The 25,395-nt window shown below is 38.3% G+C and overlaps 1 protein-coding gene across 1 annotated transcript; it reads left to right on the top strand.

Moving 5' to 3' along the window:
• Window positions 1-7,685: 7,685 nt before the first annotated feature.
• Window positions 7,686-24,059, top strand: slc51a (solute carrier family 51 subunit alpha). Its single transcript, XM_053487370.1, has 8 exons — window positions 7,686-8,015; window positions 15,918-16,069; window positions 16,170-16,243; window positions 16,985-17,143; window positions 20,171-20,282; window positions 20,390-20,536; window positions 23,086-23,191; window positions 23,646-24,059. Exons 1-8 carry the CDS (start codon window positions 7,955-7,957, stop codon window positions 23,801-23,803), a joined length of 969 nt encoding a protein of 322 aa, XP_053343345.1. The 5' UTR covers window positions 7,686-7,954; the 3' UTR covers window positions 23,804-24,059.
• The last annotated feature ends 1,336 nt before the right edge of the window (window positions 24,060-25,395 follow it).

Here is a 25,395-nt window from a genome sequence, read left to right as displayed (position 1 = left end):
ATATCTCAAACGGATCAGCCGTGACGATGCCTTAAAAATATGCTGAATAGTGATCGATATCTTTCTGTGGGAAATCATATCGAGTGACATCACGTTCATCATAGTGTGATGCTTTTTTTCTAGCATCTGCAGCCTATTCTACAGTAAACACGTACACGTCACAAATGTTAACACACACACAAACACTCATGGATCATGCACACACACTAAAACACACATCACAAATGTTAACACACAGACTCTTTTTGCCTTTTTGGAGGTCTTGATATAGAATTCCTCCTATTCTACACACACACGTGCACAGACACACACACAACTGACATGACAAATATTTATTGAGTGCATTGGACTACGGTTCGGAAGATCCCAGGTTCAAACCCCACAACCACCAAGTTGCCACTGTTGGGCCCTTGAGCGCGGCCCTTAACCCTCATCTGCTCAGATGTGTAATGAGATAAAATGTATTACTTGACCTCAGTGCAGCTTTTGACACCGTTGATCACGCTATTCTTCTTCACAGATTAGAAAATGTAGTGGGAATTAAGGGTACAGCCCTCTCCTGGCTCAGATCCTATCTGACCCATCGTTATCAGTATGTAGACTTAAATGGTGATTATTCTGCATGTTCTCTAGTGGAGTTTGGCGTTCCGCAGGGTTCAGTTTTAGGTCCACTGCTTTTTTCCCTTTACATGCTTCCTCTGGGCAACATAATCCGTAAGCATGGTATTAGTTTTCATTGTTATGCTGACGATACACAGTTATATGTCTCAGCAAAACCTGATGAGAAAAAACAGCTTACTAAAATTGAGCAATGTGTGCAGGACATAAGAAATTGGATGCTAATTAACTTCCTTCTGCTAAATCCGGATAAGACAGAAGTTCTAGTCATAGGACCGCATACAGCTAGGAGTAAAATTTTAGATCACACCGTAACTTTAGATGGCCTTTCTGTTCCATCAAATGCAACAGTGAAAGACCTTGGTGTGATTATTGATTCCAGCCTTTCATTTGAAGCACATGTAGATAATATTACCAGGATAGCATTCTTTCACCTCAGAAATATTGCCAGAATAAGAAATTTATTGTCGCTAAACGACGCAGAAAAACTAGTTGATGCTTTTATCACCTCTAGGTTGGACTATTGTAATGCCTTACTGTCTGATTGTTCAGCTAGATGCATAAATAAGCTTCAGCTAGTCCAGAATGCAGCAGCGAGAGTCCTCACTAGAACCAGAAGATATGAGCACATCACCCCTATCTTATCTTTACTCCATTGGCTCACTGTGAAATTTCGCATCGATTTTAAAATACTACTCTTGACATATAAAGCATTAAATGGTCTCGCGCCGCAGTACCTGAGCGAACTGCTAGTGTCTTACGATCCGCCACGCCTACTTCGATCAAAGGATGCAGGCTGCTTGTCAGTACCGCGTATTATGAAAAATACAGCTAGGGGCAGAGCTTTTTCTTACAAAGCCCCAAAGTTATGGAATAGTCTTCCAAATAGTGTTCGGGACTCAGACACAGTCTCAGTGTTTAAGTCCAGGCTAAAAACCTATTTATTTAGCCAAGCATTTTTATAAATAGATTTGCCATAGGTAAAGGAGCAGATCTGGGGGACTCATGGACGTAGAGTATTATGGTGAACTGGTATGTTTGGATGCTGTCTTCCTCACTCTCATTGATCACTCAGGTTTGTTGACGGTGAGGTGATTGGTTGCTTTACATCTCAGTTCCCTCTCATGTTTGTGTTTCCTTCTGGCTCTCCCTTTTAGTTATGCTGTCATAGTTAGTCCTGCCGGAGTCTCTGCTTGCACTCTACAGTTAATATACATTCACATTATACATTGTGTGACTGTGACCATACCTAACTGTTATCTCTCCTCTTCTTCTCTTTCCCCCCCTCTTTCTTTTTCCTCTCTCCTCCTGTCCCCCCCTTTCACTCTTTTTCTCTCTCTCTGTTGAGCTACACATGTCGTTCCTGAGCTGCCAGTGATCCAGACTCCCTCTGCCCTCCGGACCTGTCTGACCCATCCTGGTGCCCCGCTTCTGGCTGAAGATCTCGTCACATGGATGCCCCGTGTGTCTCTCTGGGATGCGTCTGGTGTCTGGGGATGATTCTCTCTACCTAGAAAATGGTTCTGGCCTTGACTGGTGTTGGCAACTGTTTCTCTGGGGACTTGACAGTTCGATAGTTCATGACTGGAACTTCTTACAAGTCTACCTGGGTCTTCAATAACTACCTGGACTCCATATTAACATCAATTAACATCAGCTATTATAGCTGAACTGCCTCCCACCCTACACACTGTATAAATGCAGATCATTTACTGCTTTCTGTTTCACCCAAATGAGGATGGGTTCCCTGTTGAGTCTGGTTCCTCTCAAGGTTTCTTCCTATTACCATCTCAGGGAGTTTTTCCTTGCCACTGTCGCCCTCGGCTTGCTCACCAGGGACAAACTGACCATTTTGATTCATACAAATTCACATTTCATACAAACTTAAATAATTCTTTTGACTATGTAAAGCTGCTTTGCGGCAATGAAAATTGCTAAAAGCGCTATACAAATAAAATTGAATTGAATTGAATTGAATAAAAAAATGTAAGTCGCTCTGGATAAGAGCGTCTGCCAAATGCCTAAATGTAAATGTAAAACATCAGCACTATTACGTCATATTGTGTTGAGTGTGCAAGTTGTACAGTATAGGGTGCTTGGGCCCGCTCGTCGTTGCTTGCAACTATATTTTTGGTTTGTTTTACATAAAGGTGTATTTATGGTGTATTTTTATTAATTATTATAAATTATATTTTTAGGTGTTTTATTAATTTTGAAAAAGCAATTAAACATTGTGTGAGATTTTACTAAACTTACCGTTTGCGTTTCACTAATAGTTTTAATGGGGGGAAATTCATTCATAACACAAAATTTGTTAGATTTCAGTTAATATTAAACTTTTTTAATATATAAAATGTATATATATATATATATATATATAGTTATTAAACCATTTGAGTTTTTTTTGTACACCACATTGGTGTTTTGATTTAATTCTTCCGAATTAATTTTGGGTTAATTCTTTAAATTAATTAATAAAACAATGTATTAATTTTTTTATCACCTGTAATAAAATTTTTCATAATAATAAGTGTATAAATCTGATGATCTGGTCATATTAAGCGGACTAAAAGCGTTAGATATATGAGAGGAGTGAACATCATGTCTATTAGGAGTAATAAATAAACAAATTGAGTTTCATCCCAACGTGCAGCTGCATAAAATCTGTCTCTTGTGATTCAGTGAAGGAAAATTTAATAAAAACATCTCAGACTGAATCGTCATGGTTTTCAGCGCCTTGCAAAAATAACTTTCACTTTGAGAATCACTTCTTTAGACGTCCTGATCATTCCAAGTATTCCGTAAAGGATCAGTCAAGCAGAATCCACGTCCCGGGGTTTAAGTGTGTTTCTGTTTGTGTAAGTCACCGACACTGACGATTTCTCTCAGGATGATTAGCATGAAAGCTGAAGTTTTGTGAATAGTCTATAGTTATTGGAAACGAGAAATCCAGACAGATTTAATTCCCAAAGCTCTGCTGCATCGCTGTCATTGTTCAAAGGCTAAATCTATTGTACTGTTATCACTAAAGCAAAATAAAAAAAAATTAAACATTTGTTTGGCTGGTAACAACTTTAACTCCCTTTAGCTCTAAGCCCCAATTATATATGATGTGATTAGGTTACTCTGCGTGTTTCTGGACTGTGGGAGGAAACCGGAGTACCCAGAGGAAACCCACCAAGCCCAGGGAGAACATGCAAACTCCATGCACACAGACCCTGAGGCTGGAATCGGACCCGGGCCTTGGAGGTGTGAGGTGACACTGCTAACCACAACGCCACTGTGACGCCGCTTGAGACAACACCATGTACACACTTGTGCTCTGATAAGGGATTTATTTAGGAATGAACTTTCGGTTTACAGTTTTTCAACACTGATCAGCAACCCGTGTGCCTTCGGGGCAATTCTGCCTCCTTAGGGCATGACTCAACAAAACCTCTGTGTGTGTGTGTGTGTGTGTGTGTGTGTGTGTGTGTGTGTGCGGTGATGTCTGGCACCAGGATGTCAGCAGTGGATCATTTTGGTGCTGTAGGTGGGGGGTGGGGGGGGGGGGGTCTGATCCTTCATGGATCAGACTTGTTTGCCTGGTCGTCCCTTGGGGCTTGATCGGATTGGGATCTGACCAGTGTAAAGGCCGGGTAGGTGGTCTTGAGCTCTGGTGCTTTTCTATCACGCCCACTATTGGCTTTTCTGTGGGATCGGACCAGACGGGCTGGACTTTGCGTGGGTGAGACTCGGGTGCTTGTGACCTGTTCACCAGTTTTAACTGATAATCAGTGTTGATGTGTTAATGTTATGGCTGATCGGTGTGTAGCTGGGGAGGAAACAAGGGGCAGCACACACAGGCCACGCCCACAAGCAACAACTCATAAATAAATTTCTATTCGCTCCTCGCGTGTCATTAGTATGTAAACTGCTAATAACTGCTTTATAAGTGGTCAGAAACTTGTAAATAACTCATGAAAGAATAAAGTTATGTTCATTTTCTACATCTTTAAACTCCTTTTTGTCACCTGATCGTGCTTTATTTATAAGGAAAACTCTCTGGCATGCAGAGTAGCTTATGATATTTATACCTCCTGATTTTTTTTTCTTGCCAGATAAGTTTCAGGATTTACAGGAAATATTGGGAATTCTGTAAAATGTTGATCCTGTGTCTATTTTTTTTCGTCTGATTAGTTTAAATCTTAATATTTTGTAAATGAAATACGTGCTTATTATGTGACATGACTAAAAATAAAGGTGCCTGTGTGTGTGTGTGTGTGTGTGTGTGTGTGTGTGTGTGTGTGTGTGTGTGTGTGTGTGTGTGCAAGACCCTGAACTTGGTCAACTGTTCATCTCACTGACTCTCAGGACACTGAACTCTTCTTACACATCAGAAGCGAGGAATGTCAAACACACACACACACACACACACTCTCTCTCTCTCTTACTGCCATCTTCCTCCCCTTGTTTTTTTAGGTCAATGTAGTAAAGTACCTGAAGTTCTGCTTCAGTAAATCCTTCACTGACCTTGATCCGAGTGTATTTTAACACTTACTGCTCTGGTGTCGAGTCCACTCCTGCACTTTACATGTTTTTCATTTGTTTAAAATAAAGGTTAACCTAAAATTATGGATGTACATTTAAAAAAATTATTCAGGGTGGGCCATTTATATGGATAGACCTTAATAAAATGGGAATGGTTGGTGATATTAACTTCCTGTTTGTGGCACATTAGTATATGTGAGGGGGAAACTTTTCAAGATGAGTGGTGACCATGGTGGCCATTTTGAAGTCGACCATTTTGGATCCAACTTTTTTTTTATTTTTTATTTTTAATGAGTTATTTACAAGTTTCTGACCACTTATAAAGCAGTTATTAGCAGTTTGCTAACTGTAGCATGGGAGATGGGTGGTCTCGTAGGGTGTGTTGCATTGAAATCTGCTGCAGTGACCCGGTTACTGCGTTCACCAGACATCAACACACAATTTCTATTCGCTCCTCGCGTGTCATTAGTATGTAAATTGTTAATAACTGCTTTATAAGTGGTCAGAAACTTGTAAATAACTCATGAAAGAATAAAGTTACGTTCATTTTCTACATTGATTAATTAATGTATTAATATTTTTTTATCACATGTAATAAAATATTTCATAAGAATAAGTGTATAAATCAAATGATCTGGTTATATTAAGCTGGTTGAAAGCGTTAGTTATGAGAAGAGTGATCATATCTATGAGGAGTGATAAATGAATTGAGTTTCATCCCCAACGTGTAGCTGCATGAAGTTTGTCTCGTGTGATCTGGTGAAGGAAAATTGAACAAAAACATAAAACATCTCAGACTTAAATGTTGTGGTTTTTAGCGCCTTGCAAAAAAAAAAAAAATTAAATCACTTAAAATTACTCCTTAAACATCCTGATCATTTCAAGTAAAGGATTAGTCAAGCAGAATCCCCGTCTGGCACAAACCTGGGGTTTGGCTGGATTTCCGTATGTGTGAGTGTAAGATTTTTAGCAGGAAAGCTGAAGTTTTGTGAGTCTCATCAGCTTGAGTTTATAGTTATTGGAAACGAGAAATCCAAACAGATTTAACTACTAAAACTCTAGGGATCTCTAGGGAAATCCACTGTACTGTTACCACTAAAGCATTTTCATTTTCAAAGTAGAAAAAATAATTTGTTTGGCTGGAAACAACTCTGAGGACATCAGTATAGAATATAAATAATGTGTTTTTATCACACAGAGTTACTGTGTACCTGCACCTCCAGGGTCGTGTTCTAATCCCTTGTCAGGTCTGTGTGTTTGTATAATCTTCCCGTGCTTGGTGGGCTTCCTTTGGATTTTCCGGTTTCCTTTCCACATGGATGGGAATAAATGCAATAGTCCCAATTGGCATCCACAGTTCCTAGTAGGACTACAGAGGTTCCATAGATGGATGGATGGATGGATGGATGGATACGTCATTTAGAGAGCATGCACTTTATTCTATTTTACATTGTTGCAATCATACAACATAGAGCTGCTCTCAAAAGGATTAAACCCCCATCGAGATTTTTTTATTTTTGGCTAAAATAACTAACATGCAGCTGTTTGTAATAAATCAGTGAAACAAGTTAAAGTGAAAATAAAATTCACAACTAATATAACAAGGGATTTCTCTAAATTCAACACTAAATGCTACTTTTAATGACTACAACAGTATCAACATTATTCAACCCCACGATGAGAAACATCTTCAGTACTTAGTACTTGCTATTAGCCCTAATTATATATGATGCCACAGGGTCACCTATCCCAGGTACATCCTGTACGGCAATTTAGAAACGCCAATTAGCCTACTAGGCATGTCTTCGGACTGTGGGAGGAAACCAGAGTACCCAGAGGAAACCCACCAACACGGTGAGAACATGCACAGAGACCTTTAGGCTGGAATCGAACCCACACCCTGGAGGTGCAAGGTGACAGTGCTAACCACAATGCCATCGTGACACCGCTTGATTTTATTCAGGAGGTTGAATGAATATAACTGAACTGCAGTGATCATTAAAAGGAGACATTTGTGTTAAATTTGGAAAAGTTACATGATTTGGGCTTTGATGGCTCAGCAGTTGATTCCCAGTCACCGGACGCAGTGCCGGTTCCAACCCCGAATAAAACAGGAGGGCTGCATCAGAAAGCACATCCGACGTCGAACCTGTGCCGAATTGTAATGCGATGCCCTTCGATGGGCGCAGCCGAAAGACCGACGACTCGTGTTGTTAGTCGTGTTGAGTTATTTTAACTGCTCTTGTTTTACATTTTGGCCAAAAAAAGGTCATTTTCAGAGGTAGAGGTTGTCCCTTTTTTGTAACTTTGCTTCACTCTTGTTGAGGTTTATTCATGCTCAGAGGATGAAACAGTCCCCTGACTGGGGGAACAGGGTGGGAAACTTGCCCAGCTGACACCACATGACTGCAGAAGCCTTTCTTCTGCCCCAACCTCTCTCAGTCTCCATGGAGACGCTTCATGGGATGTAGGATTGATTGCGGGAGAGGGCTGAAATATTTCAGCTTCCAGCATTCTCGAGTCCCACACACACACACACACACACACAGTTCTGGAGAGAGTCGCAGGATTCGGGGTGTGTATGGGTTCGATTCTCCTCGGGGTGGTTAGTTAGGGTGAGTGAAGGGGCGGGGCTCTGTGTGTATGTGTGTGTGTGTGTTCGGGGGGGTTGTTGATCTTTAGTGGATTTTGGACCGAATGAAAGTCCCTCTCGGGTGTCAGTGCGGCTCTGTTTCGGGAGGCACGCGCTGAGCTCTGAGCTCCGTCCGGATCTGCGCGGGAAAAAGTAACGGTATCGCGGAGCAGCATGAGCGGGATCAACCCGAACTGCACGCGCGAGCCGCCACTGGCCATCGAGGTGATCTCCCGTAAGTCTGCTTTCATTTTACCCGGAAAAAAAATTATGCATGAAAGAAAAAGAGAGAGAAGACGAGAAGGGAAAGAGCGCGAGATAAGTCCAAGTGCAATATCTGATTATCACTACATGTGTGCAATATCAGTAAACAAATATATATTTTTGTGCAATTTGTAACTGTGTGCTATATTTAATTCTATTTTTTCTTCTATTTATTGTATTTTTCTTTTAATTCTATTTCTTGAAAAAAAATTTTAATTATTATTATTATTATTATTATTATTAAATTAATCAATACAACTGTAATACCAAGACAAAGCAATTTCCCTCTGGGGTTAATAAAGTTCTTTTAATCTTTGAATCGAATTGAATATTGAAAAGAGAAAGAGAGAGAGCAAAACAAACAAACAAACAAACAAATAAAATAAAGATCATCTGGGTCATTCTACAAAACTGATGGAAAGTGCTGTCACTTATAGTTTTGCTGATGTCAAAATCATTTAAATTAACATTACTTGTAATCCTGTACAATAACCCTAATCAGGTCTCATTCCAGTGGTGTTTGTCAGCTCTGTGAGCTTATGTTCAGAAAATGTAGTGTAGTGTACACTTTCATCATGATTTGTTTTTTTTTGTTTACTTTAATGTTCCATATCAATTAATTGTGTTGTTGTTGTTTTTTAAAGCCTGAATTCCAAAGAAATGCCTTGTGACTTTGATCATCCATCAAAGCGGAAACCATATGTTTTTCATCTAGAGATTTTTTCCCCCTCATGAAATAAATCAGATGCACATTAACATACATCTCGTCCTATAAAAAAACACTAAAATCATTAACATAAGATAAATCTTTATTAATTCCAGATAATCTTGTGCCAGAGACTGCTCCAAGAGCAAAGAGGGTAAAAGAAAATATACATGCAATGAAGTAATAAATAAAGAAATACAGTTGCAAACAACAATGACGGGTCGAAGCACCCTGTGCCATCGCCACCCTGGGGAACCGCACAACCTGTGTGTTATTACAGCGTGTTAAGACCTACAAAAAGCCCTCGCCGCCCGGGTGCACCACACGACTTGCACATTTCAGACACTATATAGGGCTGATGTCAGTTTAGGCCCTAAATATTTGTTGAATGCATTAGTGTGTGTGTTGAGTGTGAGAGTGTTAACATTTGTAATGTGTGTATGTCTGTGTGTATTTGTGTGCATGCGTGCATGTGTTCGCATGTGTGGCAAGTTTGGTGGCGATTGTATCAATTCCCTAGGAGGAGTAGATCAAAATCCATCAGGTGGGTTTTTTGCGAACGACCCAAAATAGCCGGCCTCCTGTTGAGTTGAGCCCAGGACATGAGCTCAATGAGCTCTAAATGTGTACCGAGTTTCATGTCCCTATGTGAAAGTGTGTATGAGCTATGCAGGAAAAAATCTCATGTGGCGGCCCCTGAGGGTAAATAGTTGTAATTTTTCTCTGAATTGTCATTGATGTCATCAGGAACACCAGTTCTTAAATATTTTTTTTAAATGCATTAAGCCTTACTTTTTGCACTTATTTATGTAGATTATTGCTATTAAAGAAGAAGAAGCAGTTTCAGAGGAAAGTATCTAAAACCTCAGGAAAGTACCTGAGCACTTTCAGAAGAATGTGTTTTTGTGGTGTTGCAGTGGCATAGTAGTTAGTTTAAGGGTTCAAACCCTGCTTCTGTGTGTGGAGTGTGCATGTTCTCCCCAAGTCCCCTAGGTCGTACTTAAGGCTTCCTGCAACCCTTAACTGGATAATTGTAAAGAGAATGCCAGAGAGATTGTTTTTGTTAAACCACACAGTGACCTATGAGTCTCTCAAGCATAAAAAAACATCTAACTTAAGGCCTGAACCAGTGGAAAACACATGCAGACGATGACAGATGATCAGGCCGGTGATTAGTTACTGCTGATGCTGAAGGCTGAGTGGTTGGAACAGACGAGAGGGGACATGAGGTCGCTGCCAAGGCTGTTACATAAAAACATACAGTTTATGAATTGTATCTTTAGACACTTTGCAGCCTGTCTCAGTAAAACATTTGTTCCAATTTCTGTAATTTATTCTATATCATTTAATTCAAGAAATGCAGTGGGGGGAGTATTTATGTGTGTGTATTATAATCTATGCAAAAAAAAAAAAGTGAAAAAAGTGAAAAGAAGGACAAGTAAAAGCAGGTGGCCCAGGAAGTCTGATGATCTGATCCATGGTCTGATTAAACCTTCAGATTTTGCCTGTAAACGGTGCTTGTTTTTTCCTTCTTTTATCTTTTCCATATAAGCGTGAGAGAGCTTCTTGAGCTCCAGGAGGTGGAGAGGAAACCTTTACTGCACTACAAGCTTCTTTAGTGTAATAGAATGTGTGGACCTCTGTTAGTAATCGTGTTTTGGTGATAAGCCAATCTTTGTGTCTTTTTGTTTTTTATTTGGACAGGCAGAAAACCAGCTAAGCTCAGAAAGACAGAATGGAAAAACGAAAGATTTCTTTAGAAATAATCTGTCTATCTATCTATTTAACTATTTACTGTCTGTGTCCATTAACTTGTTCATTCATTTTATTTATCCCCGAGTGACACAGTGGTAAAGTCCGCGCCCTATCATACGGAGATCGGGAGTCCGATTCCCGGGTGATGCTGTAATCTTTCGCAGCCGGAGGTCTAGAGAGAGCTGATTGGCCGAGCTCTCTTAGAGGGGAGGGATGAGAGGCACTTCGTGCTCCCACATTACTCACGGCTCTACAGCCATTTAGGGAGCTCTGCCTGCGCAAGGGGCAGATAGCGCTGTCCTCCGAGTGTGGTCCTCCGCCCTCAACGGTGCGTGAGCGAGCAGTTCGAAAAGATGCGGTCAGCTGGCGTCACATGGTTCTGAAGAAACACGTGATAGTCTTCGGCCCTCCCGACTGATGGGTAGTAGTAGCCTTAATGTGGAAGCATTAATTGTACATGACTAACTGTTTCCTTCTCACAAATATTAACACCACACTTTTACCTAACATTTATAAAATACAAAACCAAGATTTTTTTTTCCCTTTTAATCCAGATGATCTGTTTAAAGTTCTTTAGTCTTTTATCTCATTAAATACATTATACAATCTAAAGTTTGGAGCACATACTTGTAGTGTCTCTGTACAGTGTGACATAACACACTGAAAAAAGTAAACTGCTGTGTCATTGATACAAAGTAAGTTTTCTACATTGATCTGATGGGAAAAAATAAATTTCCCATACGAAACTGATATTTTTACGTTGCTTAAAAGCAAACATTTCAGCTCCTGGTTAAACCTAAATTTATTTAGTTCATTCAAAGGACAATTTCTACTTTAAACCAAAAGTTCGCCATGTCACGTGACCTCATGACGTAGTATTATCGAGGACTGAATCCCGTTCTGCTGGCGGCCATCGTTTTTCAAAGAAAATAACAGGTAAGAAAGCAAACTCATGTCATTTCTATGTTAAATGTATCTCTTCCGTGAGCAAACGATTGATTTATGTCAGGAACAACTACTTTGTAGATTAAATTTTGCGTCCGTGTTTGCTGGCTAAAAACACCTATACACTATTACTTAGCATTAGCAAACTAACGCGGTTATTTTCAAAAACACCGGAGTTTCTACACTAAGTCGACTGTGCCGAATAAAATGAAATTAATTATATTTAACTACCGTTGGTTAACGATGTAAAAAATAATAGGAAAGTGACCTAAACATAGAACGGCCAGTTTGGAGTGAGTGATGTTTGTACTGTACTTATAGTTATGATTAAAACCTTCTGGACTTGCTAACGTGTAAGTAATGTAATATCGCTGAAACTATATTCCCCTGTATGAAACGGGGCATTAGCACATGTTCCTGACATACTGGTTACACTTTATCACACGTTTTTAACGTTATCAGTATATAATCCCTAATACTGGCAGCAATTTTACACGTTGATTTAACGTTACTACAAGTAAAAGTACAAAAGTCCACAAGTCGGACCGATTAAATTAACCATGTAAATTAAATAAAATGTAAAATAAAACACAAAAATAGTGTATGTATGTGTGTATATATATTCCAATTTGCTTGGTATTAGTATCATGGATTAATGGGCAGAGCACTGTCCCACTTCGAGCTAGTGGTCACTTAGACCAACAAGCTGAGGTTAGCCATTACTATGAAGTTTAAAAGTAAACATGAAATCTTTATTCACTTTTGTGTTTAAAGATGTGTTAGCTTTTCTGAAAGGGCATTATTTTACCCATACTGCAGACATTGATAAGTCCCAGAATCCACAAATAAAAACCCTATGTGGATAACTTTTAAAATGGAAATAATACAATAGAATTGCCGTGAATTTATTAAATGTCAGTCTAAATCTAAATATCCTAAAATAAACTATCTCGAAATGACAGACCACTGAAAATTAGTAGTTGAATTATCTGATAATATCAGAGAATAATTTTAGTTATCCTGCAAAACTGAATTATGTTTATTGGTTTATTGTATTATCAGTAGTGAGCACTTACAAGGCAACAGAATGCAGTTATTTTAAAGGTGTGTGTGTGTGGGGGGGGGGGGGTGATTCTTTCTATACATACTGTAATTAAGATTTGCTAAGAACTTGAGCCAGTCCAATTTTTGTTTTTCCTTTTTTTTTTTTTAAGATCAATAATGAGCTTCTGAGAATTACAACTGCTGCACTTCAAGCAAGATTGCTGGTTTCCTTGGACAAGCAACACTACAAACTCATTGAGAGAAGACCAGAGATAGAATCTTCATCTTCAAGTTTTTGATCTGGTATGTACTCACTCAAAAATAACAGAAATTAGCTTGGTGTTAAATGTAATATTGTGAATGGAAGTCACAGGAGCTGAGCAGGGCATTCAAATCAAGTTGGCTGTGACGCACTAAATTAAAACAAAACTAGCAGAATAAAACATTTTAGTTTAACTTGTTCACGCGTTAGTGAATGCTGTCTGAATACAGGTTTCAACGTTTGCCATGTTCATTTTATTACGCTTTAAAAGCCTAACATAATACTATGTTTGTTATTACATGCCTAGAGCCTGGAGGTGAATGTATGAAAAGAGTATCTCCTGAAATGTCTTATGGTGTATTTAGTGGAAGATGTGGACCAACTGTTTAAACACTGGTAAGCATTTGTTCATGAAGTATTTCAACCTTAGGATTGAAAAATGTTACGAGGTCAGTGGAATTATCAGCTGCAGCACAACCTTTACCCCGGGGCATTATTATTATTTTTTTTTAATCATAGTATGTATTAACATTAGTTACATACATGCTCCTTGAACTTGTGAAAAGACTTTACAGAAGAGCTGAAGCTGTTACAGCTGCAAATGTCCAACATCATATCAAACCCTATGGATTAAGAAGTGGATGTTACTCAAGTTCATATGCATGTGAAGGCAGAAAAGCCAATACTTTTGGCAATATAATGTAATATATAATGTGTGTGTATATGTATGTTTGTTGTTTTGGCCTATTCATTGACATAATTAAATTTAACTTGATGCACCATAATCCTAGGTGTTTTTTTGCACTCATAGGGAGCATTAAGTGATTTTTACATTCATACATCAGACACTGTTTTGCCAAATAGAGCAACTTGTCTAACAAATGTGCTTTCTTTTATTAGGTTGTTCAGAAAGGTGAAGCTCAGGCTGAACTTGAGAGGTGCACGATGGCCCTGTTTGCCCTCAGGGAGGAAGAGGACTGTCTTCAGCCACCACAGAAAGTCAGTCGCACATGAATGTTCCATGTTTGGCCTTATCTATGCGTTAAACTTGAGCTATCCTGGTGAGCTCAAACACACATTTGTGGCCCGGCAGAAAATATTTAGGGAACGTGTTCTATATTGACATTAAAATATTAAATTTTGGTCACACTATTTGTCAAACAATTGTCAGATTTTAACATGGTTAGCAAATAGGATTATACAGTTTTTAAGCTTAAGTTATTAAAAATGCATTGTTTTACTGATTTTATTTTTGTTTTCTGTCTTTTATTGGAGAAATAATTTAATAGTACAACATGGTATGGTTTCAAGGATGGTAATAAATGTTTTTGGAGGAGAACTTGTTTGTTCATTGTCTTCATTTATAAATGTAACTTCTCTACAACTGCAATTTTTTTTAAGTTGATCCAAAGTATCTTTTTTTATATATATTTAAATTATGAATGCCTTAAATCTTTATTTGATGCAACTTAAAAAAGTTCTCAAACATTCAAAAAGTGGTTTATATCAAGTTTATAATTTCAGGTTAGATTTAGCAGAATATTTAGATTAAGTAATATAGCCAACTAATTTATTTTAATTTAGAACAACTTAAAAATTTTAGTTTGATATACCTTCAGAAATTAGTTTACATGAACTTAAAATTTTTAAGTTACATGTAAAGGTTTATTTACTTTACATCAATGCTAAAAAATTACGTGTGACAGATTACTTCAATTTTTTTAAGTTGAGCCAGTGTTATATTTTTTTCAGTGCAGTTTCCCTTCAATAGAACCAACACCCTTATCCAGCATGACGATATTCCTTTAAGATCCACAAAGCCAGCTCTCTAAAGCTCCCTGAAGCTCTCTAAAGCTCCCTATAGCTCCCTTCCCTGTTGTGTTAAGAGTGTATTGGGGTGTTTTAGACCGAGCCCTGAACTTGATCCCAATGATTGATTACCTTTGGGAGGAATTGGGAATGAAATGGAGCCCCTTTGACATCTCGGCATCAGCCCGAGTTCGGTAATGTTCCTGTAGACCGTGTGAATGAACTTGTATCCTCACAGAAGAGAACATAAGAGAAGAGTGGAGTGCACTGCACTATAACGGCAAACACAGGAGAATAAATCTGAAATGAAATGTAACACAATGTGGGTGTAATTGTTCGGGGCGCACATACTTTTTGTTGTATAGTTATGACTTTCAACGTTTATGGATTTCTAGTTAATGAGAAATCATTACCGATTGTAGATTGTTTTGTTAAAGTTTATGAATTATTAATGTTATTTTTATAAATATGCATGATAATATTTGAAAAAGCACAAATCAGAATCAGAATTCTCCCTATTATGACTTTTTTTTTATTTATGGTAAAAATGATTTGCTTATCTGATTTCTCAACATAGCCTTCTTATGCTCTGTCAACCCTGCATAATTGTTAGCAGTGCTCATCTTGGACTTTACCCATGATGCCATGAAAGACATGATCGTTCTCGCTGTTATATTTAGTATAAAAATTGAATGTGATTAAACATGTCCTGTCTGTAACCTGTGGCATCTGGCCCGACTTGACTCTTAATGCCTGAGGAAACTCCTTGCACAAGTCTTTATATCATGTTAATCTTGGCTTAAAAGAGAAGCTGATTTAGGGATCTTAAAAGAGGATTTCAAAATGCTGAATGGTCATCAGGCAGATGTCTTTGAGGTATGAGAAGATGCGGTTCCACTACCTCCGGATTGTGCTTCCCTATGAGGATGAGCTCCCTCGTGAGTCTCTGTACTCCTGGCTGGCTCGCCAGTCCGGTGCAGGAAGCCCTCGTCTGTATTAAAAGTTCACCATCCCAGGTTCACTCAAATCTGAAATTAAAACCCCTTCATGATTTAGACGTGTGTCTGGAGACAGCGAGGATTTCTTTTAGAGCACCACGCAGGTCTGTCATTGATGCTGCAAACATCTGAAATCAAACCTTAGAGTTACGTCATTTCCATGCTACAACATCAGAGAGGGAGAGAAAAATAGACACTAACATGAAGGTGTGTTTTTTTTTTTGTTTTTTTTTGGGCTACACATCTATCCTTGTGTTGTTTCCCAGAGCTGTTACGTTTACACTCCACACTCCGAGAGAGTCTTTAACAATTGTTCATGATGTCTGTGTATTTTTGTGTTTTTCTCCCTAACAGAACTCGACCTTTTCGGGATCATCCTTTACGCCACTCTCACCTTCATGGCCTCAGTGTCCGTGCTGCTGTTCATCGAGGAGTCCATCTACATCTACAGGAAAGTTTCCTCCAACAAGAAGAGCGCCATCATCTGGGTGAATGGAGCCGCACCGGTGAGCGAGGGTTTTCTTTAAAAACTCATCTCATCTACTCTGAATGAGAGAATGTAAAGTTTACCTGAAAATGGTGCGTGTCTGATCTTTTTCGGCGCAGGTTATCGGGACGATGTCATGCTTGGGAATGTGGATCCCGAGAGCCACCATGTTCACAGACATGACCTCAGCCACGTGAGTGTGAGAGCAAAAACGGACAGATGATGTTTTTTGCTTTAGGAAAAATAATGTTTAAATATTTTTCTTAGCGATTCACTAACACATGATTTGCACTAGTTTTAGAAACAAGCAAACAAATAAAGCATGTTGCTGTCTAGTACTTAAATCACTTACAATACTTTTCAATAAAATAAAATGAAAAAAATTTATTTTAAAGCTACAGATCGATCTCATTATAACTGGAACACTTTTCTCAGTTTTCTTAATTTTAGTTAAGAAAAACTATAAAACTATAAAAAATATCCTACAGAAATGTTTACTTATAAAAAAAATATTATTATTTTTAATAATAATAATAAAAATACATTTTGAATATAATTATATTTTAACAATTTATTATTACACTGAATAATTATATACATATTTATATATATAAAAAACACATTAGTTAATAAAAAAAAAATAATTAACTAATCATTATTGAATTTTGATTTTAAATTCTAGTTTTTTAAAGCTTAGAAACTTCTCAGTAACTCTTTTTGTCTTATATATTTTAAATTATCTTGTGTTGAAAAAAAGCTCTCTTAATATTATTATAAAAACTTCTTGTTATATATTTCATATATTAGTTTAGTGATTATTATATGTGATTAATAAAAAGGGTGCCAATAATCCTCCCTAAATATTAAAACTTAAACAAGATACTTAAACGTGTGTGTGTGTGTGTGTGTGTGTGTGTGTGTGCGCGCACTGCAGGTATTTCTCCATCGTGGTGTTTAAGTTTCTGATCCTGATGATCGAGGAGTGCGGGGGTGACCAGGCTTTTCTTAAACATGAGTCTAACAATACGTTTCGGATCAGTACCGGCCCATGCTGCTGCTGCTGCCCCTGTCTGCCCCGAGTCCCCATCACACGGTAACACACACACACACAAAAGCAATGTTTACTATACAGCCAAAAGTATGTGCAACCCTGAATATAATTTACTAATGCAAACACAAATCCTCACAGTGATGCACCAACATCAAGCGTTTCCTTAAGACTGGACATGGGTGTGATGTCACGGGTGCACATACTTTTGCCTGTACAGTACAGTACCATGCTTGAATATTTGGTTAGCTGTCCTGCTTCTGGTCCAATGTCCTTCTGGTCATTAAACTCTGATGTGGCGCATCAGTCAGGTTACCTGAGTGACCTCGGGGTCGTTACACCTTCAGAGAAAGATTTTTAGAGGAAAAAAAAAAAAAAAACAACGATAAAACGTGACCTCGTTACTAATACCTGAAAATCTGTACGGACATGTCGCCGTGATGTCATGGTGTCATAATCACATTGATGTGGAAATTAGATTACCACAAACAGCATCATTATTGGAAAAGCAACAATAAGACGAAAAGTGTTTATTTACAGCATCTTTCATATATTTTATGTGCAGCTCAAAGTAATTCTAAATTTATTTATTGATTTATTTATTGAGTGGTTTATTTTGTCATATTTCTTTTTTTTTTTTTAAGTTTACAAGAAAAATAATTACACTCTTTAGTTTATAAAGAATGAAATGCTTTTTAATTCCTGGAAGTTTATTTTGTCCAGGAGGTGGCGCTGTAGGTGATGAATTAGAAGCATTTTTGCATAGGGTACACAAAATATATACAGTAGATGAAAAAAAATAGTCTATATGTTTTGGGACAGAAGGGTAGGAGTGTATCCGGGGCAGTATAAAAACACAAAACTTTTTTTAAAAAGTTATTTTAGTTTTTGTTCATTTCTTTTAGATTAATTTAATAATAATAATAATTTTTAAAAGTTTGATTGCGAAATTTTAGCAATCTTTTGTGAGAGGATAAGAAGTGTTACGATTCAGCTCAAGTGTGTGATTGGTTCTGTCTTGTCTGTGATTGGTTGTAAATGCGAGACTTAAAACGTCAAGATTTTTTTGTGTAGTTTAGCACAATATTTGTTTGACGGTATAAACATTATTTATGTATAATTAAATAATTTATAAATAATGAAGTTAATATTCTAGTAAAATTATACAAACGAACTATTGCAAAATTTTAGCATCCAGCCTTTTGCGTTATGATTCTGTCTCTTCAGGGATTGGTTAAAAGTAGCTGACACTGGCGCGGCGCTTCTAGTGTTAAAAACTTAGCGAGCGAAGGTGGGACTTCTAATTGGATTTAACACAACTTAGTTGACCAAAGTGCTGTATAATCCCAAAATACGAAAATGAATCCTTAAAATGAAAATACATCTAAATGTCCGTGTGGCTGCAGTACTGAATTGTCGTTGTGTTTCATTTGGTATTTTGTTTTTGGTTTTGTTATTTTGTTTTCTGTGTTGTTATTGTTTTTGTTTTTGTTATTTTGTCTTCTGTGTTGTTATTGTTTTTGGTTTTGTTATTTTGTTTTGCATTTCTCGGCCACTGTACAATTGTTTTTTATTTTTAATGTTTATTATCATTCTTGAACGTTTACATATTTTAGTTATAATATTTTTAGTTATTTATAAATAATATTGTTCATTAAGAAGATTGTTTTGCTTCTCTAGTTAACTTTTGTCTAGCGATGAAAGTGATCCTTGTATTTTTAGTCAGACTGGAATTTTTTTCCCCTTTTACATAATTCTTTTTTTTTTATAAAAATATTTTTTCCTTCGATGTTTTTGCTTTCTTTCATGTCGCTTAGAGCTCCATACTCCACACACTGTCAAAATAAATGGAAAAAGGTTTTGCTGTTGCACTTGGCATATTGTGCTTGTTGGTCTTTCGGCTTCTCCCGGCAAGAGGTCGCCACAGCGTATTATTCGGTCCACACAACTTGGCACAGGTTTTACACCGGATGCCCTTCTTGACGAAATTTTTTTTCCAGGCTTGGGACCGGCACTGCCTCCAGTGGTTGGGGGGGTTTGGGTACTGGGTGGGAATCGAACACGGGCCTTCCGCATGGCTGGCGGAACATCTACCACTGAGCCACCAGCGACTTGGCATAGTGTGCTGATCTATAAAAATAAAAGAAAGGTTTTGTTTGGTCAGAACTTGAACTTTCAGTTATATCTTTACATTTCATACACTGGAGGACCAAAAATCAATTTCCTGTCTGGATGTCTGTTTGTCTGTCCAGCCAGATTTTGGATGGAATTTAATAAAACTTTGCCAGTCCTTCGTTATTTGCCTGAAGTTTAATCTGCACCATAATTCAAATCTAATCATTGAGTAAAAGTGATGTTATAAACAGTTATGTGTGGGATTTAATAATCTACTTTAAAATAATCTACTAATGCGCTACTGTCTCAATGTAAACAAACACCTGCACCAATAGATATTAATTAGAAAAGATAAAGTGAATATTTTGACTGGGATTAGTTCATATTTTTACTTTGGCTGAAATAACAGCGCTGAAGTGGTATAAGTGAATTTTAACACGCTGGAGTGGTTTTAAGACAAAACTTCATCTTTATCCTTTGATTTTCCTTTTTCCATTTCTCATCTGTGATTCACTCTCCGATTACCGAACAGGGAGTGTATTTGTCTGAGCACCAAAGAAGGACAACTTAGTGTAAACAAGGCGTCAGATACTCAACCTTACAGAATGGGATTTCTTTGTAGTAATAAGTTAGACAGAGAGTTCTGCTGTACAGAGAGACACACAGACATGGACGTGGGCTTCAACCTCAAATAATAATAATAATAATAATAATAATAATATCACTGATTACATTAAAGATCAGCAGATTATTATTAGCTTTAACATTTTGTCAATGACCAGTACTTACACTAGTACATCATTCTGTTTATTACAATAAGCTGATGAGTTGTTGCTATGGAAACAAATAAGCACCTTAATATAAACATGCACTACTGTCAGAGCTGCTCTTCTAGAAAACTCATCAACACCAGTTCGGTAAAATAACACTCTCGCTGGTCGTGTGTTTGTGCCACAGCCGCTCCCTGTTCATGCTGAAACTGGGCTCCTTCCAGTTCGCTGTGCTGAAGGTGGTGTTTACCATCTTGTCCATCATCTTGTGGACCAACAAGAAGTATGACCCCACTGATGTGAGTACAGACTCCTTTTAGAAGCTCCGGATGGAGATATTTCATGTATATAAATGAGATGATTTGCAGCACTGTATCATCACACTGGAGTTCGTGCATTTGTGCAGATGAAAATCACGGGTGCTGCGATCTGGATTAACCCCAGCATTGGTGTCTTCACCATCATCGCCCTGTGGCCCGTCGCCATCATGTTCATGCACGTGCGCAACACTTTACGCAGCCTGAAAATCATTCCCAAATACGCCATGTATCAGGTGAACACAACACTCTTCTCAAGACATGTTAATTATTCATGCGCTATGTATGTATTTTTCCTCCTTGTTTAGCAAAACATCTTTGCACTTTTTTAAGCATTAATTTGTCATCATTTGAATGCAAAACCATTCTGTCTGCTGATTCCTGTTATAGCTGGATCCACCAATTCTGCAAGTTCTCCCACTTAAAAAGATGAGAGAGGCCTGTAATTTAAATCATAGGTATACCTCAACTATGAGAGACAAAATAAGAATAGCATCTGTTTAAACTCATTATCAGTATTAAAGACACCTGTCCACAATCTCAAACAGTCACACTCCAAACTCCACTATGGCCGAGACCAAAGAGCTGTCAAAGGACACCAGAAACTAAACTGTAGACCTGCACCAGGCTGGGAAGACTGAATCTGCATTAGGGAAGCAGCTCGGTGTGAAGAAATCAACTGTGGGAGCAATTATTAGAAAATGGAAGACACACAAGAAAAATGATAGTCCCTCCTTTTGGGGCTCCATGCAAGATCTCACCCCATGGGGGTCAAAATGATCACAAGAACTGTAAGCAAAAATCTCAGAACCACACGGGGGACCTAGTGAATGACCTGCAGAGAGCTGGGACCAAAGTAACAAAGGCTACCATTAGTAACACACTGCGCCGCCAGGGACTCCAATCCTGCAGTGCCAGACGTGTCCCCCTGCTTAAGACAGTACATGTCCAGGCCCGTCTGAAGTTTGTTAGAGAGCATTTGGATGATCCAGAAGAGGATTGGGAGAATGTCATATGGTCAGATGAAACCAAAATAGAACTTTTTGGTAAAAACTCAACTTTTTTGGAGGAAAGAATGCTGAGTTGCATCCAAAGAACACCATGCCTACTGTGAAGCATGGGGGTGGAAACATCATGCTCTGAGGCTGTTTTACTGCAAAGGGACTAGGACAACTGATCTGTGTAAAGAAAAGAATGATTGAGGCCATGTATCGTGAGCTTTTGAGTGAAAACCTCCTTCCATCAGCAAGGGCATTGAAGATGAAACGTGGCTGGGTCTTTCAGCATGACAATGATCCCAAACACACCGCCCGGGCAACGAAGGACATGGAGGAACGGGCCAAAATACCAGCAACAGTGTGTGAAAACCTTGTGAAGACTTATAGAAAACGTTTGACCTCCGTCATTGCCAACAAAGGGGATATAACAAAGTATTGAGATGGAATTTTGTTATTGACCAAATAATTATTTTCCACCACAATTTGCAATTCTTTAAAAATCCTACAATGTGATTTTCTGGATTTCTTTTCTTATTTTGTCTCTCATCGTTGAGGTATACCTACTGTATGATGAAAATGACAGGCCTCGCTCATCTTTTTAAGTGGGAGAAATTGCACAGTTGGTGGCTGAATAAATACTTTTTTGCCCCACTATATATTTAACATTAGTTTAAATAAAATATACTGTAAATTTCACAATTCGAATTGCATTTTCTACAAACTAATGTACCAAAGAGCTCGGTTTTAATTTGTTGAAAACAGTTAAGTGACTATTTGACAGATCTGTCAAACAACTAACCAACTTGTTTATTCTATAATAAATCAAAATGAATGAATATTTATAATTAATGAATAATATTATACGGTAGTGTAATAATTCTTATAAAAAACAGTATAATGACAATAGAGTACAGTTGAGTATACTGCTAACAATCCTAATAGGAAACAATGTTATGTAATGGAGAGTAAAATGATAGATGTGTTGATGCTTATACAGTACAGTAAAATGTTAATGTAGGGAAACATAGTGCTAATATAGTATTGTAAAATGCTAATATATGCACTTACAAGGTTTATTACACAGTAGTCTAAACCTACACCGATCAGCCATGACACTGATTATCAGTTATACCCCAATAAACTGGCAACAGGATCTGTATGTATCTATAAATGGGCAAACAGGGCTCACCAAGCCTGCAGGGACCAAACGCAAGCCCGCGAGCATTCTGATGCTGGCCATGATAAAAGGCACCCGAACACCCAGCGCACCACAGACCACTGCGGATGGGCTCCCCGACCCGGCCTCCAAACTACCCAGATTCCAGTCTGATCAAGTCCCATGGGATGCCCCAGACAAACAAGTCTAATTTATAGAAGCTCCACCCCACACCTCACAGCACCCAAAAAAATCAGCTGCCAACATCCTGTGGCATACACTACAGCGCCCCCAGAGGCCAGGCGGAGCCACATGCCCATGGGCTGGATCTGGTTTGGAGGCACAAGGGGAACCTACACAATACTGGGCTTAATGTTCTGCATTGTGTTTTGGCTGAGCTGTATAGTCCCAAAATATGGTATATTATCGTTTAAATTAAATGAAAAGTTTAGAGGCGGAAAATTAGACAAAACAAATGAATGATATTGGATATAAAGCCACAAAAAAGAATATTAAAACAGTTATTTAAGAAAACAAGGTGCTGTAATTTTTTGCTTAATTTTATTGTTATTAGTAGTAATAATTTTTATAATCCTTATTACATTGCTCATGTCTTTCTGTTGTTCCTCAGTTGGTGCTGGTTCTCAGTCAGCTGCAGCCGGCCATCATTAACATTCTGGCCCTGTGTGGGACGATCGCCTGCTCCCCGCCGTTCAGCTCTATCACTCGCGGCTACAGTGAGTCTCACGCCTCTGATATTATAACCTACATAGAATTTAAACGCCTGAAAGATTACTTTTACCTTTATTACAAACACCAGGATAATAAATATAGATAAATAAATCCTCTCCAAGTTCATTCACAGCACCTTAACCTGTTCATACTGTATAAAACCTGTGTTACCATATCCAGGGTAATCATCATCATCATCTTCATCATCATCATTCTGTTATTTTTTTTGTGCATTGCCCCGCCCTAAAAATTTTGAATTTGTGAACTAATAGTCTTAATTAGCATAAAAATGCTGTGGATACCAAGAATGATTGGTTCAAAGCTGTAGAGCATAAACAGGGATATCACAAGTCTAGCTCATACATCATACTCCAAATATTTTACAGAGTTAAGCTATCAAGTTGTTGAGTAAGAAACATTTTAATATTTTAAATGGTTTCCTGGTTGTTTATTTCCCAGTGATAAATCAGCAGCTTCTGATCGTGGAGATGTTCATCATCACGCTGGTGACGCGCTTGCTGTACCGGCGTCAGTACGAACCCATGCAATACATCAACACTGACGAAGAGAAGAAAATTGTTCAGTCCAGCAAATACTGTGTGGAAAATAATGAGTGATTTTTTTTCTGGCATGAGATCACAATCACACCAAGTGGAACACAGACCTACACATGTATATTTTTGTATTTATAAAGAAGTGGCTCTTTTATAACAAATACAATACAGCATTTTTTATAAAGTGTGTACGTGATTTTTGTTTAGAAAAAAACAAAACTACATTTAAAACATTATTATGCTTATTATTATATGACTTTTATTATACAATTGTAGCCCATATTGCACCAGAAACAGAGAATAAATCTATAATGAACAAGTTCCTCGCAGTTTTTTCCTCATTTCTCTATGAGTCACTTCCCTTTGGCCCCAATGCCATAATCATGGTTTAAACATTATTTTAATTATTTTGCTTAAACTGGTCAGATTTTGCTTGGAAACATTTGGCTAGTTTTTAAGTTTTAGACTTCAGGCACCGATGACCAAGTATTAAATTTAAACCTAAATAATAGGAAGTATAGCTGTAAATGTGAGGAGCTGTACAGGCTCACAGGAAGCGCCTGGAGCCTCTCCCAGGGGACTCGGGGCACTGGGTGGTGTACACGCTGGACGGTGTGACGAGCCGAATTTACCGTCAACTTCATCTAAAACTCAGTAACACAAAAACACGTGTAAACAATATTTATTGGAATCAAACTGCAAATTTTACATGAAAATCAGGAAGCGATGTGGATATGAAACCAATCCAGATCTGATAGATAGATAGATAGATAGATAGATAGATAGATACTCAAAGGAAATTGCAAATCTGTGATACGATCCCATGTATGTAGTCTCACTTGTTCTCCAGGTGCGCGGTTTCCTCCGGGTTCTCTAGTTTCCTCGTACACACATATGCAGGATGTTGGATTGGACAGAATAAATTGCCTGTTGTTTGTGAAAAAACGAGTGTGTGAACTATGAATTATGAAAGAACATCTCGCAGGTCGGTACAGTGCCATAGTGGCTAACTCCGTCACCCTGCACCTCCAGGTTCCGGGTTCGATTCTCGCCTCGAGGGCTGTGTGCATGTTCTTCCCGTGCTTGCTGGGTTTCCTCCAGGTTCTCCAGTTTTCTCCGACAGTGCAAAGGCATGCAGATTAGGCTAATTTGGGTTCCCAAATTGTGTGTGAATGCATGTGTCAGTGTGTGTGTGATGGATTGGCACCTCGTCCAGGGAGTACCCCGCCTCGTGCCCAAAGTTTCCTGGGATAGGTTCCAGGCCCCCAAGTGACCCCAGTACACAGGATAAAGTGGTATAGATGATAAATGAAATTCTTAGTCGTTATTTATTCTAATCTAATCTGATATTCATTAACCTACACTGTATATTAGGATTAGTTTTTCATGTGTCTATTGAGCAAAGTTTTGGCCCCCCTCTACAAATGGGGGGATCCGGAAAGGTCCAGTGTGTGTGTGTGTGTGTGTGTATTCTATCAATCTGCACCCAATCATCTACGGAAATCCATGAACGACTGATTAATCAGGTGGACTCAGGTCTGGCTTCAGGGACCTTTATGAAGGTCAGACACCCACACAGTCAACTGTGTTTCATTATTTTTGACTCAGAGCTCGTGCTGCTTCCTGAATCACTCATCACCCTTTAACCACCTGTA

This window comes from Clarias gariepinus, chromosome 26 (assembly GCF_024256425.1).
Source record: "Clarias gariepinus isolate MV-2021 ecotype Netherlands chromosome 26, CGAR_prim_01v2, whole genome shotgun sequence".
NCBI classification, from domain to species: Eukaryota; Metazoa; Chordata; class Actinopteri; order Siluriformes; family Clariidae; genus Clarias; species Clarias gariepinus.
This window is presented reverse-complemented; position numbering and strand designations above follow the sequence as displayed.